This window comes from Asterias amurensis, chromosome 6, assembly GCF_032118995.1.
Source record: "Asterias amurensis chromosome 6, ASM3211899v1".
Lineage (NCBI taxonomy): Eukaryota > Metazoa > Echinodermata > Asteroidea > Forcipulatida > Asteriidae > Asterias > Asterias amurensis.
Window position 1 is genome coordinate 16,471,945 of NC_092653.1, and position 17,837 is coordinate 16,489,781.

Here is a 17,837-nt window from a genome sequence, read left to right on the forward strand (position 1 = left end):
AAGATGGCTGCGCTCATAAGTCACAGACAATCGTTCGTAGTGTTAACTTTTTTCACTGAAAACTCGGTGGGGCCTATAATAACGTTTTCTGTTACCCGATTAGTGACAAATCCATGAAATAAGATGGAGTCTACCAAATGGCTGGAGCTTAAGGAAATAAAAGCTTCGTGTGAAGAGAAAACGTTCTTGAAAGCAGTCGAAATTTGGCTGCAGAAACCGCAAGTTGTGAATCGTCGGCTTGCTGGTGCAGTCTTCCTGCAAAGGCAGCGAGTGTTGAATGCATGCAGTTTGCAACAGAGCATTATTGAACTAGTATCAAAATCAGAAGGGAGTGAAGACTCAATTGAATTTCTACCAAAAGTGATACAGAAAGACTGTTCCAATGTTTTAAGCGGTGGATCACTTTGTTTATCTGAATTGGAGGAGACAAAACAAGAAGAGCGAGGAATTGGTGAAGAAATTGGGCCGGATGAAAATCATGATGGAGTTTCACGATTTGAGTTGTGCTTGAGAAAACTTGTCCCTAGACAACTTGGACAAGGCAGTACAACAGTGGCTTTGAAAGAAATTATAATAATTGGTAAATCATTTGTAAAAACCAATAGTTGCCGTGATCGTAACCCTCCATCCTCCCATGGAGGATTCCTCCATGATCCTCCCGACGGATGGAGGGTTACGATCTTTTCAAGTGTTGTGTTGACTAGAGTATAACTTGGGATTGTCTTGTAGGTATTTAATAACTCATTTTTAAAAACAAAACAAACAAACTAAAAACAACAACCACCCAAAAAAACTTCATCAAAAACAAAATAAAGTAGGCTATAGGCCTAACTGGTAAAGTTTTACTGGGAGCTTTTGTGTTGGAGAGGTATTGTTATGAATGAACAGTACTTCGTCTCTAAACTGATTATATTATTAAAACATTAATAACAAATTCTGGGACTAATTAAAATAGCGAGGACAAGTAGTACAAAAAAATGCTGGTACAGAATGTTGACATGTGGTTCGTTGTAACCCGCTGACTTTTGGTAGGATTGCAGGTTACATTAATCGGAAAAGTTTCCATATGGCGCCACCACTTTTTCATTCGATATGAAATAATATAGTATCTAGAGGTAATTTACCTTGATGAGATATCCCTTTTTGTAAAAATGAGTGGAAAGGTGGTGGCGCCATACGGAAAGTTATCCTTTTAATCCCCCATTATCATAGCCATTTTTCAACATTCACCGATAATGTTTCACACAAATTATTCCTGTGCCATTTCTGCTGAATCCGATAAAGGGCAAGGATAAGGATCATTTTATTAGCAATCATCAACATAATCGGGTTGGATTCTCTATAAACTACATCAACAAATACAAAATACATCAAACTATTATGAACTTTAATACCAACAATCCAATTCTGTAAATAATAACAAAACAATAAGGATAATTTTCTAGATGTCTTTTTTCTTTTGGTTAATTTATTTCTATTTGCGACAACTTTGGGTCATCGTCAAGACAATCTATTTAAAGCCATTGGACACTTTCGGTAAACAGTATTTTCCAAAGGCCCACACTTCGTGTATCACAACTTTCAAACCTGTGAAAATTTAGTCTCAATCGGTCATCGGGAGTCGGGAGAAAATAACGGGAAAATCCACCCTTGTTTCCGCACGTTTCGCCGTGTCATGACATGTGTTTAAAATAGATCCGTAATTCTCGATATCGAGAATTGATAATTGTTTTAATGTTTTCTCAAAAAGTAAAGCATTTCATGGAATAATATTTCAAGAGAAATCTTTCACCATTACCTTCTGTAGGTTATTTGTAAATCTGTGAACTTTTTTTTTTTCTGTTCCAAAAGTTTCCAATGGCTTTAAAAGTGCTTTGATAATCCTTTCAATCAGAATTCTGAGGCGTGTTCGATTATCGCAACTAGTGCTTTGCGAGAAAACATTGATGGAAATGTCCACTTTACGTCGTTTGTCTTTTTTTAATGCAATCATTGTATAGATCATGAGGACTGCTCTGCAACATTTGTGGCTCTACTAAATAACACATCAGATACAGAGAGAAGAGAAATCCACGACCACTCTCCATCAACAGTTAGTTGCTGTGGAAGTTACGTGTTTAACACTGCGTACAAGATCAGTTTTTCCTCAAAGACACAAAGGTAAGAATGACGGATAAATCATTGGTCAACAGAATGATGCCTTTTTCTTTCTTTTTTAGTTTTAAAAACACTGGATAAAGACTTTAGAACAATCTTCCTGATCAAATATAGCCTTGCTCAAGGCAGTCGAATTATTCACTCCGAAAAAAGACCGCCGCTGTGTAAAAACCCACCCGTATTCACTGTGCGTAAAACCCACCGGTATTCACTGTGCGTAACATCGCACGACACGATGCCCCCGTACACTATCCGCATGCGGAGGCCGTCAGGCCGACAGCCTTGTAGGATCTGTGTTGAAGCCACTGACCTCATTACTATAATAAGCGAAGAGTTCCCACGGTCACAATAATTCGACTGCCTTGAGCAAGGCTAGATCAAATATGTCATGTTTTTTCACCAACTGAATTAAAAACATCGCTTAAAAAATCACCTTTTCCAGGCTTATGTAGCTTATAGGCTATTTATTTCATTCTCATTCCTTTGTATTTTTTTTTATTTTGATTTTTTGTTATATTATTGTTGTAAAGCCTTGTGGTACCTTTTATGCGTAAGAATGCAATATGAATGCTTAGATTATTATTATTATTATTATTTAAACTCCAGGATAAGCCTGCACGTATCAGTGGAATACCACGAGCCCCAGTCTACGTCACAGGCAATAACTTGTCCAACAAAAGCCTGGTTGCAAGACTGCCTCTTACCCAAGATCGTCAAGTGGGCCTCGGAAGTTAGTCCAGACACAGTTGTGAGGAGTTCACAGACTTTGGTAGCCGTGGAGAGATATAGCTCCCTCTATGCGGAGTTGAAGAAGAAATATGGAATCAAGTTTGTCAAGGTAGTGAACAAGTCCTGTTTTCGTAGGGCGCTGTGGCCGAGCGGATGAGGGCATCAAACTCAAGCTCTCGGGCCAATTTCATGGAGCTGCTTAAGAAAAAAATTTGCTTAAGCACGAAAATAGCTCGCTTATTTTACACATGTTACTGGCCAAAATTTCATTCGATATACATTGCTTATGACTAGTATTTAGCTGTTGTTTACTTAGCATAACAATTGAGTGGAGTCTTGGCCGGTAATCTGATTTTACGACGCAATGAAATTTTTGCTTAAGCAAATTTGTGTGCTTAAGCAGCTCTATGAAATTGGGCCCTGTTTCTGTTCAGCAGAGCGTGGGTTCGAGTCCAGGTCCTGACACTTGTGTCCCTGAGCAAGACACTTAATCACAATTACTTCTCTCCACCCAGGGGTATAGGGGTACCTGTGAGTGCAGAGATGGTTTTTGTGATTGATTTAGCTTAGTAGCACATAATTTGTTGCACAGGCTGTATACTCCTCAGGGAGCTGAGATGGTTTAAGGAATGATTTAAGGCCCAGTGACCAGGGGTAATAATGTTGGAGGTGCTTCAAGAGAGGTAAAGAGCCCTATACAAAAACTGGCTATTGTTATATCATTATTATTTTCCAAAAGTGTAGTTTCTACTGACTAGCCTAATGTTTTAATATTTTTTGTAATCGAATGATTGGATATTTATCTACTGTGGCATGCCATGGCTGAGGAGTTGGGCGCACCGGACTCGAGCTCTGGTGTTTCTGAACAGCAGAGTGTAGGTTCCCAGTTTTGGAACGGGTGTTTTTTAATAAGCAAGACATGTCTGTTAAAAAAGAAAGCTGCTTCATCAATACACTCATCAATAACAAGATGTTTTTTTCCGTCTGTTTTTTGGTATGGTTGGCTGCAATTTAGGTTGATCATAGCACCTTGAAAGGTGCTACATGAACTTATATGGGTCTTAGAATTCCAAACCTAACTGAAACACCAGTAAAACAAAATAATGAGCGCTTTGAGATGCCCTTCAACAGAGTATTATACAAGAACTGTGTATTATTATTTGGTTGTTATAGTAAGGTTTGCGGTAACATCAGAAGATAATTAGAGCATACTGATCGAAACATCGAGTTGAAACCAGTTATACGCTTCTTTTCAGAACCACCCCCAACTCTTGTAGAGGTTATCATTACATTGTGTAACCACAAACATCGTATCTCCTCCATGCAAAGTTTCAAATCCTACTTATTTGAATGTGCTTAACTTTTTACAGATATGGCCAGAAACAACAGACCCCTTGAAATTTGTGTATGAAGATGTTGCCATAGCAACCTACCTCCTGGTGCTATGGGAGCAGGAACGAGAGGAGAAGAATTTGAAGAGTCTTCAATCTTTTGTAGACCTTGGCTGCGGCAATGGACTGCTGGTACACATTCTCAATAGTGAAGGAGTAAGTAATAATAATAACAGTGGCTTCTTATATGCATTTACATGTAGCTTTTACCCAAGCCTATGTCCGTATGGACTGTAAAGGGGTTAGCCCTGTTTCAGCCCTAGGAGTAGGTGGCAACGGCCTCTTGAAAAAATTATTGTAGCCCACACCTTGCAGTGGCCTTCAGGCCTTGTGTGTCTGGCGACTTGCATAAAATAAAAATTTAAAAAAACAAAAACAAAAACATGCATTTCCGTCACTCAGTGTTGCTCAAGGCGCTTGAGCAACCCTGTCAAACAGGCTTTTTGACCCGATTCATCTCATGGCTCTGCTTATACAATAAGCAAATAATCGGCACTTACTGAAAAAGGGAATTCTGCGCTTACGCCCAACATATTCCATGAGTTAGCAGGGAATTATTGCTTGTGCACGCGAATACTCCATGTTATTAAGCGTCTTTCCCCTACACAGCTAGTTTAGAAATTGATTGTAAGTGCAGAATTCTGCAGTGAGCAGAGTCATGAAATTAGACCTAGATGTCATCATCACAATAATCTTGGTTGTGCCATTTTTTTTTAATCATTGTCCCTGTGTGGTATACAGTGTAATGTGCATTTTAGCCGACGCAGCGTTTACCCCACTTACCAAATTTGTATGTGCAGCTTGCTTCTCTAAATGGCAGGGAGCATATGTAGCAGTCAGTAGCTGCATGTGAAGTTGGAACAATGGATAACATGTCTTTGATCTTGCAATAGACCGATCCAGTAGGCTCCGCCCACGACGCACGTGTGAGCAAGAACACGTGGGGCTCTCCAATGCCTTTCTGCACAACTCTGCTGCGCGCGCCAAGATACGCGCACGCGTGTCGGACCTTATTTGTTGGACCTTCGTTGCGTTGTTATTGGTCAATACGCAATGGGGTGGAGCTTAGTGGATCGGTCTATTGTTTTTTCATAGATTATTGCAAGACTATCTTTTGATTGGTTTTGTTTTTATCCCAAGAGGATTTTACTATCTTTTGTGTATGTTCACAATCTTTGATTTCTCAGCATCCTGGAAAGGGCATTGACCTCCGCAGAAGAAAAATCTGGGACTTGTACGGGCCAGGAACCAATTTAGAAGAGTGTTCTATAACTCCCTCTGATGAATTCCTGTTCGCTGATTATGATTGGCTGATTGGTAACCATTCGGATGAGCTAACACCATGGATACCTGTCATGGCTGCAAGGTAGTCTTCTTGAACAACAACCCTTTTCAAAATCAGGGCCAAATTTCATAGAGCTGCTTGTAAGCAGAAAATATTGCTTAACATTTTTCAGGACTAAGCAGGATTCCAGTTACACGTTGTACATGTATATAATGGTATTTTAGCTGGTAACCTAAATCCGGTAATAAGTTTGTTGAGCTTAGCATTTTTTGTATGCTTAGGCAACTCTATGAAATTGAGCCTATGGTCCAATTTCATAGTGCTGCTCAGGCAGATATTGTTGCGTAACAAGTTTGTGCTTAGCAGAAATGAGCAGGATGACCAGGCACAATTGTACATGGGATATGGTATTTTGACTGTTAAGCTGCTTTTTTGGTGCTAAGCAGCTCTTTGAAATTGTCCCCAGGGCTTGGGCTCTTGCTTAGCCTCCGTCTGCCTGGTTGAGCTCTGTAACAAAAACACACAATTTCAAAAAAAAATGTACAGAGCCTAAGTTGGAGCCCAAGTCAAAGTCGTGGTTTTTAAAAAGAGCCTGTGATCAGAGCCCAATTTCATAGAGTTGCTCAAATAAAAAAAAACTAGCTAAGCACAACAAAATTGGGCTCACCAGGAAAAAGGTTACCAGCTGAAATTTAATTGTAGCATATGTAACTGGTATCCTGCTTATTGTTACTTAGCAGACATATTTTATGCAATATTTTCTGCTTAAGCAGCTCTATGATATTGGTATTTGACACAAGATACCCCCAAAAGGGTACCAGGCCATACTAGCTACAGGTAAAGCTATTACCTCTAAACTTCCTGGTACAACCATTTTCAAATGTTTTTTTATTGGGGGGGGGGGGCTGTTGGCTCTGAAGACATCCATCAAAATGAACATGTAGACAGATGCATTGTAAAAATTGAGAAACATGGATTGCAAGTGCTTTAAAAGAACTTCGTTAAATAGAGTAATAACCAATATTCATTGTGTCCTGCCTGACAGATCTTGCTATACTACCAGATACTTTGTGCTTCCATGCTGTTTCCATGACTTTGATGCAAAGTTCATCAGAAGTGAGCAGTCGAAGACGCAATACCGAGCCTATCTTGACTTTGTTCAAGAGGTTGGCAAAGTGAGTGGCTTCAGAGTGCAAGAGGATATTCTCAGAATACCGTCAACAAAAAGAGTATGTAGTCACTTTCTTTCTCTCACAGACATTCATTCATTTTAGGGTTTTCATGGCTGAGTGGTTTAGAACACCCAATTCAATTAAATGCACAGGGGTCGATTTCACAAAGAGTTCGAACTAGTCCTAACTTAGGACTAGTCCTAGGAGATATACAAATTGCATGGATAGTCCTAAGTTAGGACGAGTAACTGGTCCTAACTCGAGATAAGACTAGTCCTAACTCTTTGTGAAATCGACCCCTGGACTCCTTTGGTAATTATCAAAGACCAGTACTCTCACTTGGTGTACACCAACATATGCATAATATAACAAATCTGTGAAACTTTGAGCTCAATTGGTCGTCGAAGCTGCGAGATAATACTGAAAGAAAAAATACCCTTGTCATACGAAGTTGTGTGCTTTCAGATGCTTGATTTCGAATTGGTCATCAAAGTTGCAAAAGAATAATGCAAGAAAAAACACCCTTGTTGCACCAGTTTATGTGCTTTCAGATGCCTAAAACAGGCATCAGGCCGAAAGTCTTTTGTGAGAAATTACCTTCAACTCAAAAACTGCAGTACTTCAGAGGGATGCAGTTTCTCACAATGTTTTATACTATCAACAGCTCTCCATTGTTCGTTAGCAAGTACATTTTTATGCCAACAATTGTTTAGAGTAATTACCAATAGTGTCCAGTGCCATTAAAGGTATCGTATTGGAATGGTTATCACTGAGGACAGAATTCAATTCATCAGAGTGTGGGTGTAGATCCTGGTCATGACACTTGAGCAAGATACTTTACTATAATTGCTTCTCTTCACCGAGGGGTATAAATGGGTACCTGTGAGGGTAGAGGTTGATATTGTGTATGAAAAACCCTTTCCATGTTCTGATAAACAGATTTGAAAATCTTCCATTGTGGACCCCCCCCCCCCTTTACATTTATTGTAACTTTGAGTATCTCTCCGATTAATAAGAAGAAACTATAAATAAATAGTAAACTTGCGGGAACAACCATGTGTTTTAAAATCTCTTAGGGTGAGTGAGTGTTGGTTCTGCTCGTCTTCAGGAGAATGCTGGACTGCTGGCGGTGGTGGAGCTTAAGTAGCGCTGAATGGCTGAGCATTTGGGCGGGAAGGATCGAGGCTTTACTGTTCGAAACGTTGAGACCCAACCGGCTCTTTTCAAAGCCAACACTCACTCACCTTAAGAGATTTACACATGGTTGTACCCGCAAGTTTACTATTTTTTTTATAGTTTCTTCTTATTTCTCCACACCATGCAAAGTTTCAAACAATACTTATCTTTCCGATTGTTGTACAAATGTTCCCAGATTGCAAAATGTTAATGTCGGCAGCTCTGCATATGTCATAAATTTAAAAACTTGACTGAATTCCATGAACCAAACTTCATTACAGATTTGCCAAATAGGAAGTCAAAGGAATTACCAACGGGAGCAGACTGAAGAAGTTTCTACGCGGATTAAAAATTTCATCTCACGACGTCGCCAATGTAGGAAACAATCAGCCCAAAAGAAGGACACTGAAAGAACTCACAAACAGCTAACAGTGTCTGGCGCTGAGAACTGTACTGATCATTCTGATGATGCAACTAGGTTATTAGAATCAAAGGCCTCTTCTGACAGAGACACTTTTAACCACCCTTCAGGACCAGCATTTCACCACTCTAGTGATGACTCCAGTAACACTACATCAGCGAGATGGGCTCCTGAATTTCAGCCTCGTGAGAAGATAGAGCCAGTCCGCAACTGTGCAAACGTGGACAGTGACTTGAAGAAAAGGATCACTTGTGAGGTTGCACATGCCATCTTGGGCGAGGGTGGAGAGGATGCTTCAGACGTCTTGAGAGGAGCAAAAGATATGAAAGTCTGGAGGAGAGGAGGTAAATGGAACGTCTGTTCAGGGCCTCAATAGTGGAGGGAAAGTCCAAAAGACTGCAGGGCTCAACTTCTTGGCTTTGCTTACCACTGAATTCTGCGCTTACGATCACCATTCGCCGCCTGCACGACAAGCACTGAATTTAGGCTCTAGCTGTGTTAGCATAGAATGCCTAGCAACGTGGAGTACGCGCACGCACAAGCGAAAGTTCCCCACTCACCCACAAGATTCTCTTGACTTAAGCGCAGATTTCCCTGCTTGTGAAGCGCCGATTATTTGCTTTCGGTAACTTAACAATTTACCTGGACCCAAATTTTGTTTACAAGACCAGACTCAAAATGGGTTAAACAAGCACTAGTAGAAGATCTATCTTCATGATCTCAAATGTCATGCTACTTTAATACTCAACAGAATTGAAAAATATCAGATTCCACAAAGATATTACACAATGAGTTATAACCACTAGTAGAAGATCTATCTTCATGATCTATCTTCATGATCTCAAATGTCATGCTACTTTAATACTCAACAGAATTGAAAAATATCAGATTCCACAAAGATATTACACAATGAGTTATAACCATTATTAGGGTGTTGTGGCCAAACGGATAAGAACACCGAATTCAAGCTCTGGTGCTTCTGTTCAGCAGAGTGTGGGTTTGAATCCCGGACGTGACATTTGTGTCCCTGAGCAAGACACTTAACTAAAATTGCTTCTCTCCACCCAGGGGTAAATGGGTACCTGTGAGGGCAGTGATGGTTCTTGTGATTGATTGGCTTAGAGAGCTACATATTTGTTGCACAGGTTGTATACTCCTCAGGGAGCTGAGATGGTTTAAGAATTAATTAAATGGCCCAGTGACCAGGGGTACAACAGAGCCCTGTCTGGTCATGATTTTAATGGCCCAACGCTTCAAGTAGTGGCCATGGGCCAGGGGTCCAGTGTTAATTTTTGAAGGTGCAATGTTTTTTTAAAGTTTTTTAAAAATCTTTGTTTGATAATTGTTTTTTCTCAAAGGGTCATTGACGTTACCTGAGATTGCAAAACTGTTCAACAGTGACGTCTTAAAACAATTGAAGAAAGAATGTGGCGGCTTGAAGACTCTTCTTAAAAACTCCCATCAAGTTTTTCAAGGTATTTTGCGAAAGATGAAATAAGATGATTAATAGATGTGAGGAATGATCAATGGATCCCAAGTTTCAAAGAATAAAGTTCAAGTCATAATGGGTGCGTCCGATTACCTTCCCTGTGTCAACCCGCGGTGCTCATTCGGGTGAGTTCCTGACAAGAGCTAATCGAACGATCACTCGACCTCTCTTGGTGACGTCATGCACCTCGGGCCAGCCCCAAGTGACTCGTTCCACAAGCAGGGCACTTGGGGCTGACCCGGGTGAGCCCCTGGAATGACGTCAAAGCTATTCGAATGTACCTTGGGTAGAGCTAATAGAACGCACCTACTAATCCTTAATCAGATTGTATAATTTTTATGTCATGGCCGAGTGGTTTAGAGCATGGAATTCAAGTTCTGGGGGTTAAAGGCCGGTTCATACTTCCTGTGAATGCAAATGCGAATTCGGACGCCACAGGGCTGTCTTGGCAGCAATTGTTTTGCAGGAGTTTACCACATTTTAACTGTTGCAGATTTGTGTTGCCAAAATTAGTATCGCATTCGCAGGAAGTATGAACTTGGCTAAGGTCATCATAGTGTGTGTGTTGGGATCCTGGTCATGACCCTTGTGTCATTGAGCATGAGCAATTGAGCAATTTGGGTCTCAGAATCTATCACTGCAATAACCTATCTTTCTGAAAGTTTGTATATACTCAGCGCCATAAGTACATCGTTTGGTAGATACGTGCGCTATATAAGACTTTGATATCTTTATTACTATTAAGTTGCTTTACTGTAAATGCTTCTTTTGACCAAGAGGTATAAATGGGTACCTTCGAGGGTAGAGGTTGATGATGTGTATGAAAAAGCCTTTGGAGCGCCACGGCAGCCTGGGGCTGTGTACTCCTCAGGGAGCTGAGAAAGATTACAGGAATATTATTGGCTCAATGACCAGCAGCCGATTTCACGAAACGCTAGGATTAATCCTATCTCGAGTTAGGACGAGTAACTCATCCTAACTTAGGATAAATCTTAGGGTTTTCTTGCTACAGTGCAGGGCTGGGACTCGTCCTAAGTCCTAAGATTAATCCTAAGTTAGGAAGAGTTTGGTGAAATCGACGTCTGGGCACTTATGTGAAGTGCATTGATATGATTATTTTCAAATATGCTATATACGAACTAGTTACTGTTATTGTTATTATTAGTATTAATATTATTGTTGTTACATTTCTACAAAAGTCATTGTTTTCTGGATTAATAGTTTTCTTAATTTTATTCCAGTTGTCGGCGATAAAGTAGTCATAAGGGACTGGTCAACAAGCAATCAAGACAACAAACCAACCCTCTCAAAGAAACGCAAGTATAAAGCTTCCGATAAGATGCACTTCTTCAAGACAAGCTTGTGTTGGTTTAACGCACATCATCCTGATGGATGCCCTCTCTTGGCAAACGACTGCCAGTTTGCTCATGGAGAAGGCGAGCTTAAGAACCCGTCACTTCCTTCAAGGTAGCAGTCACTCCTCAAGTAGTACAGGTCGTCACTTGTCACATCGTCATCAACACTATGATACCAGTCAAAAGTAGCAATTGGAGAAAACACACATGTTTGTGATTCCCGCTAACTGAGGCCTTCTCTTTGTTCTCCCACTGTTTGGACTTTTTTAGCGATGTCCCCATTGGTTTTGTACAAGAATGTCCTCGCTCTGTCAAACAGCTGGATCTCTTTTGTTAAAGTCCTTGGTTTCAATGGGTAGACACGCCATTTATTAAATGAAGCTCTCGTACAAAATTCTGAGTTATTTTTAACTAGTTTTCTGACAGTTGGGACTTGATGCCTTGAACTTAATGTATGCATTGAAGAGCTTGTATTGGAGAGATGTAAGACATCTTTAAAGGCAGTGGACACTATTGGTAATTACTCAAAAAAATTATTAGCATAAAACCTTTTTGGGGAACAAGTAATGGGGAGAGGTTGATGGTATATTAAAATATTGTGAGAAACGGCTCCTTCTGAAGTAATGTAGTAGAAAGAAGTAATTTTCAACAAATTTGATTTTGAGACCTCAGATTTAGAATTTGAAGTCTCAAAATCAAGCATCTGAAAGAACACAACTTCATGTGACAAGTGGGTTTTTTTCTTTCATTTTTATCTCGCAACTTCGACGACCAATTGAGCTCCAAATTTTCACAGGTTTTTTTTTTATGCATATATTGAGATACACCAACTATGAAGACTGGTCTTTGACAATTACCAATAGTGTCCAGTCTCTTTAAACATAGCAGTGTTTTACACTGTAATAGACCTTTATTAGCTGCCTCCATCTTGGTCATGATCCTCGTATCGAATAACAATGATGAGTGCTAATAATCAATTTGCAAATAAGAACCAGACTATTTAGTTCTTCCAGCCTCGGTTTGGTAACAAAATATAAATGGGAGAGTTTCAAGATGGCTGCACAATGATAAAGATCTATTGGAGTCTGACATTAGATAAAAAATGAATGACTGTCACATATCTGGGAGAGGCAAACAGATAACCACAGAGGGGAAATATGAAAATTCCTCTCCAGCCTTCTTTAAGATCAATTGAGCACTTACTCCAGATTACTAAATTATGTCTCGTTAAAGGCACAGGACACTATTGGTAATTACTCAAAATAATTGTTAGCATAAACAAATTACTTGGTAACGAGCAATGGAGAGCTGTTGTTAGTATAAAACATAACGAGAAACGGCTCCCTCTGAAGTAACAAAGTTTTTGAGAAAGAGGTAATTTCTCACTAAAATATTTTAATTGAATAAGATACCTCAATTGAGGTCTTGAATTCAAGGCACCTGAAAGCACACAACTTGTGAGACAAGGGTGTTTTTTCCTCCATTATTCTCTCGCAACTTTGCTGACCAATTGAGCTCAAATTTTCACAAGTTTGTTTTTTTATGCATATGTTGAGATACACCGAGTGAGAAAACTGGTCTTTGACAATTATCAAAGGTGTCTACATCTTTATTTATGAAAAGTACATAAAAATATAACAACTTTGATCACCTGAAAATCTTGATAGTTAGATATTTCTCAAATATTAAATACATATTAAATATTTTAAAGCATGAAACTTGTCTCTTTTGCTTCCTTTATTTATTTACATTGTCATTATCAGTGTGTATACAAATCTGCGTGTAGAGAACCAACCGAATGTAATCGGGTACAAATACTCGAAACTCTGGTGGGAAAATGAGAATGTATGTTAACCCTTGGCTTGCCAACCTAATGATTGGATGCACTGCAAGCACATACAAAAATAATGTTGTTCTTGATGTACCATGGTGAAAACAAATGACCACAAGTTCGTCAAAAAGAAGTTGACCAGGATTGGTGATTTTTTTTTTCAAAACAAACAAATGGCACTCAAAAGTTCAGTATAGCAAATATTAGTTAACAAGCACTCTCTCCTGCTTATTAGAAAGAAAACAAATCATGAAAGAAATTGGTAATTCCTAAGATAAGTTATATCTATTTTTATAAAGGTACTCATTTTGCAAGCTGTCCACGGAATACTTGACAAAACAAATTCTAGCTCTACAGGGCAAGTCAAAATGAAGTTGACCGAAATTTATGATTAAAAATACAACAAAAACTGACACTCAAAACCCTAGTGAAGCACATATCAAACAAGCATTATTTCCTGGTTATCTGAAGAAGAAGAAAAAATGAAACAACTTATAATTTCTTAGAGACGTTATGCCTGTTTTGCTGACAGTACTTATGTTTGTAGCTGTCCATGAAATGTTAAACAGCTACCTGAGCGGATTTTTTTAACGGATATTGTATTTAAACTTGTTCATAATGCACTTGTTCACCATTTTAATGTAATTTTTATATGTGTACACTTCTGAATTTTTCGTAATTATCAATTAAATAATCAGGCCCCAACCAAAAGGTTTTGAAAAACTAAAAAAACTTCTGCCGTTGACGGCGCGCGTCAAAGGACAATGCCGCTGACGTCATTTGTGGGAGTTTGCAACATCCGAGTAACAAGTAGTAAAGTGTATGAAAAGTCATTCCGTGTTCAGCTTGCAAAATGAGTACCTTTATTAAAATAGACATAACTCCCTTGAGGAATGATCAATTTCTTTTGATTGTTAACAATTTTGGCCTAAATTGGAAAAAAAATGTTGGCCTATAATCCCTAGTGTTTTCTTAAATTCGCCCAAATTATGCTGGACTTAGGCCCTACCTCTTGTCATTTTTTTTCAATTATGGATTTCAATTGGATAAAATGCTGGACTTAGGCCTTCTATTGAGGATTTTGTAATTTTTGGCCCCAATTTAATTACAATGGTGGACTTACCACCCCCCTTTTTTTCAAAAGCTGGACTTGATTTTTCAAGAATTAGCTCAAAATTATTTAAAATTCTAGGCTTGCCCCTTGTGGGTTTTCAATCATTGGCCAACATACATTAAAACTCCTTGTGACTCTTAATTTTTGTTTTAAATTTGAGAAAAGTCTTGCCCCTTGTATTCTCTCTTTCTTGCATGTTTAATTTGGTTTGCTTAAAGGCAGTGGACACTACCGGTAATTACTCGAAATAATTATTGGCATAAAACCTTTCTTGGTAACGAACAGTGGGGAGAGGTTGATAGTATAAAACATTGTGAGATACGGCTCCCTCTGAAATAAATTAGTTTTCGAAAAAGAAGTAATTTTCCATGAATTTGATTTCGAGATCTCAGATTTTGAGGATTTTGAGGTCTCGAAATCAAGCATCTGAAAGCACACAGCTTCATGTGATAAGGGTGTTTTCACAGAGCCACGAAACCCTGGTTCAATACCCGGTTGTGATTCTTTTTTATTTTGCAAAAAATAGGTAATGGCCTGACGTTTCAACCCTAGTAGAGTCTTTCTCGAAGGCTTTTATTTTGCTTATAGGCGCCAGTGAATTATAAAAGTAGTATAAAAACAGCTTTAAACACCAACGGGCACTGTGGCGACACGGTGCACTGGAGAGTTCAATTGCGTGCTTTCCAGAGCTGGGACACCCGGTTCGAATCCTATCCCGTACCAAAAGGGAAACGACTTTTACTGCTGACACCAGTAGTGATTGAGGTCCGTTATGTCTCTCCCCAAATTAGGGTATGGTGATTATTCTGGGTGGGAAGGTAAAGGAAGGGCCGGGACTATAGCCATCCCTTAAAGACCCTGGACACTATGTGCAATTGTTAAAGACCAGTCTTCTCACTTGGTGTATCTCAACATAATGCACAAAATAGGCTTAACAAACCTGTGTAAATTTGAGCTCAATTGGTCGTCGAAGTTGCAAGATAATAATGAAAGAAAAAATACCCTTGTCACACGAAGTTGTGTGTTTTCAGATGCTTGATTTCGAGACCTCAAATTCTAAACCTGAGGTCTCGAAATCAACTTCGTGGAAAATTACTTCTTTCTCGAAAACTACATCACTCATTCAGATGGAGCCGTTTCTCACAATGTTTTATACTATCAACCTCTCCCCATTACTCGTTCTCCCCATTACTCGTTACCAAGTAAGGTTTTATGCTAATCATTATTTTGAGTAATTACAAATAGTGTCCACTGCCTTTAAAGGTTATATAGCTGATCACATCCCCGGTTTCGACCAGACTTTTGAGTCCCCTGAATACCTGGTCCTCACTCTGACTAACTTTCTGCACAAATTTACTATAATTTTAATCAACTTTACGATCTGAATACTAAAGTATTGAGACCGGATTTTTAAAAATACAATTTCAGGGGGTAAATAAAGCACTTTATCAAATTTGAGCCCCAAATTAAAACAAAACGCAAGGGGTATATGCCTAAGTCCAGCATTTTTATTTGTTCCATTATTAAGAAAAACATACGAGGAAAGTCAGGGCAATCAGAATTAATGCAAGTGAAAGCAAGAGCCATTTTCAACACTCAGTGATGTTTCGTGCGTGTTGGTTTAATTTTGAACAAAAACCGTTTTTATAAATTATTCGTCTTTTGCGGAGGAGCGGCAAGTCACAGAGAGAAATAGCGGCAAAGTGCAATGTATCACGAAGTTCTGTTCATCGGATTTGTAAATGTGAACGGCAAGTTCGTCTCACCGTGGCATAGGTGCGCCAGGAGCGTCTTTTGGTGAGAAATGTACAGAAACTTAGGAAAACAGAGGGGCTATTCACCCCCTTGTGTTGTCTTAATTTGTTTGTCCAAACTTAATAAAAATACTGGACTAACCACTTTTGATTGTTTAAAAATTTGGCCCAAATTGGACAAAGTTGTTGGACTAAAACCAAAAATTTGGCTGGATTTAACCCGACCTTTTTTTTTTTCTTTTTCCCCTTTCAATTATGGGTTAAAGGGACACGTTGCCTTGGATCGGTCGAGTTGGTCTTTGAAAAGCGTTTGTAACCGTTTTTTTCTAAAATGCTTATGGGTAGAAAGATGATGTAAAAGTAGAATACAATGATCCACACAAACATGCCTCGAAATTGCGTGGTTTTCCTTTTACCTCGTCGAATAACACGGTCGGCCAGTTATGGGAGCAAATTTTTGACTCCCATAAATGGCCGACCGTGTTAGTTCGCACAGTAAAAGGAAAACCACGCAATTTCGAGGCAAACTCGTGTGGATAATTGTATTCTACTTTTAAAACATCTTTCCAACCATTATGCATTTTATAAAAAAGAGTTACAAACGTTGATTTTTAGACCAACTCATCCGATTCAAGGCAACGTGTTCGTTTAAAAGTTTATAAAATTGCCTTCTACTGAAGAATTTTTCAATTTTCGGCCCAAATTTGATAAAAACCCTGGGTATACTATAACATTATTTTCATTGTTGCACGGTCTTCTGCATTGCAGTACGGTCTCCCCTTTCAAATTGTACAATTTCCAATGTGGGGTTCATGTTTTCAAAGTGGATTAAAAATTGTGGATTTATTGTGTTTTTCTTAGTTTTGTTTGTTTGTTTGTTTGTTTGTTTGTTTGTTTGTTTGTTTGTTTGTTTGTTTGTTTATTTGTTTGTTTGTTTGTTTGTTTGTTTAGATGATTTTCACATCAAGGGAACTCGGCAAACTCCCACAAGGTGATTCGGCCTAACCTGGATATAAATGGTAACTAAGGCCTATCCTTTGTGTTTTTATAATTTTGTTTGTCAAAATTTGATAAAAATGCTTTTTGGTTGTTTTAAAATTTTGGCCCAAATTTAACAAAAATGTCGGACTAACCCTTTGTGTTTTTTTTAAATTTGGCTCAAATTTTGATAATTAGGCTGGACTTGGTTTTTATAGGTGGCCCACTATTTTTATACAAAAGTTACAAACTTGAAGAAGCAGACGACAGTCTGCCGGTTAAGTTGGCGGGAAAGATGAATCACCGCAAAAATGTTTCAATATTGTGTAACGTTGTCATAATAAAATAGTATCTACCTGTTTTTGTTTTGCATTTTTGCCATAGTTTTCCAAATTGGCAAAAAATTGCCTGTGACGTTGCGATAAAACGGTCTACAATACAAAAGCGACAAACTTTGTGGAGCAGACGATAATTGTTGTAAACATGAATACCGCCACCTTTTGTGACTTTCTTCCCAAGCCAATCAGTCATCGAGGTTAAAGGTCATGTGACGTCCCTCTCCAAAACACAAACTGAAATGGCTAAAATGCATGTGTTGTAATGTTGTACTTTTTGTAGTTTTACTACTGTGCGATTTTGTACGTGGAAATAAACATGTGTTGGAATTTTAACATGTAGTGCTGGAATATCATTTGGCATTCTTCTTGGATACGACGTGACATATTGTTGTAAGAATTGGGTGAGTAGAAGACGTTCAGTTTCTGAGTTTGTAAGTAAATTGTCAACGAACGGTTTTGCGCGTGAAACGGTCAGAATTGCATCTGTCTGAATTCTGATGTTTGCGTGCACCCGTGTACGAATCGTGTGCACATTCTGCATGTTCTCTGTGCATGGAGTAAACACAAAAATTATTAATGTAATGAACTGCATACAATGTACAAACTACACTAACAATAACATGACTAAACGCATTTCACAACCTTCT

General features: G+C 38.8%; 2 protein-coding genes across 2 annotated transcripts in view; both read left to right on the forward strand.

Annotated features, from left to right (window-relative positions):
• The first annotated feature begins 9 nt into the window (after positions 1–9).
• LOC139939146 (probable tRNA (uracil-O(2)-)-methyltransferase) lies at positions 10–12,808 on the forward strand. Its single transcript, XM_071934905.1, has 9 exons — positions 10–580; positions 2,001–2,160; positions 2,764–2,995; positions 4,257–4,433; positions 5,465–5,643; positions 6,608–6,791; positions 8,192–8,675; positions 9,690–9,806; positions 11,062–12,808. The coding sequence occupies exons 1-9, from the start codon at positions 124–126 to the stop codon at positions 11,289–11,291; spliced, it is 2,220 nt and encodes a 739-aa protein (XP_071791006.1). The 5' UTR covers positions 10–123; the 3' UTR covers positions 11,292–12,808.
• A 4,626-nt stretch (positions 12,809–17,434) lies between these two features.
• LOC139938036 (peripheral-type benzodiazepine receptor-associated protein 1-like) overlaps positions 17,435–17,837 on the forward strand; it is a 236,645-nt gene continuing 236,242 nt past the window's right edge. Inside the window, exon 1 of the mRNA XM_071933389.1 lies at positions 17,435–17,591. The gene's annotated coding sequence lies outside the window, so the exon portion shown is untranslated. The remainder of the gene's footprint in view (positions 17,592–17,837) is intronic.

Coding starts and splice junctions, on each gene's coding strand:
- LOC139939146 (XM_071934905.1), top strand. CDS start 124: ATGGAGTCTACCAAATGGCTGGAGCTTAAGGAAATAAAAGCTTCGTGT. Junction 581..2,000: donor GAAAGAAATTATAATAATTG/GTAAATCATTTG, acceptor ATCATTGTATAG/ATCATGAGGACTGCTCTGCA. Junction 2,996..4,256: donor ATGGAATCAAGTTTGTCAAG/GTAGTGAACAAG, acceptor AACTTTTTACAG/ATATGGCCAGAAACAACAGA.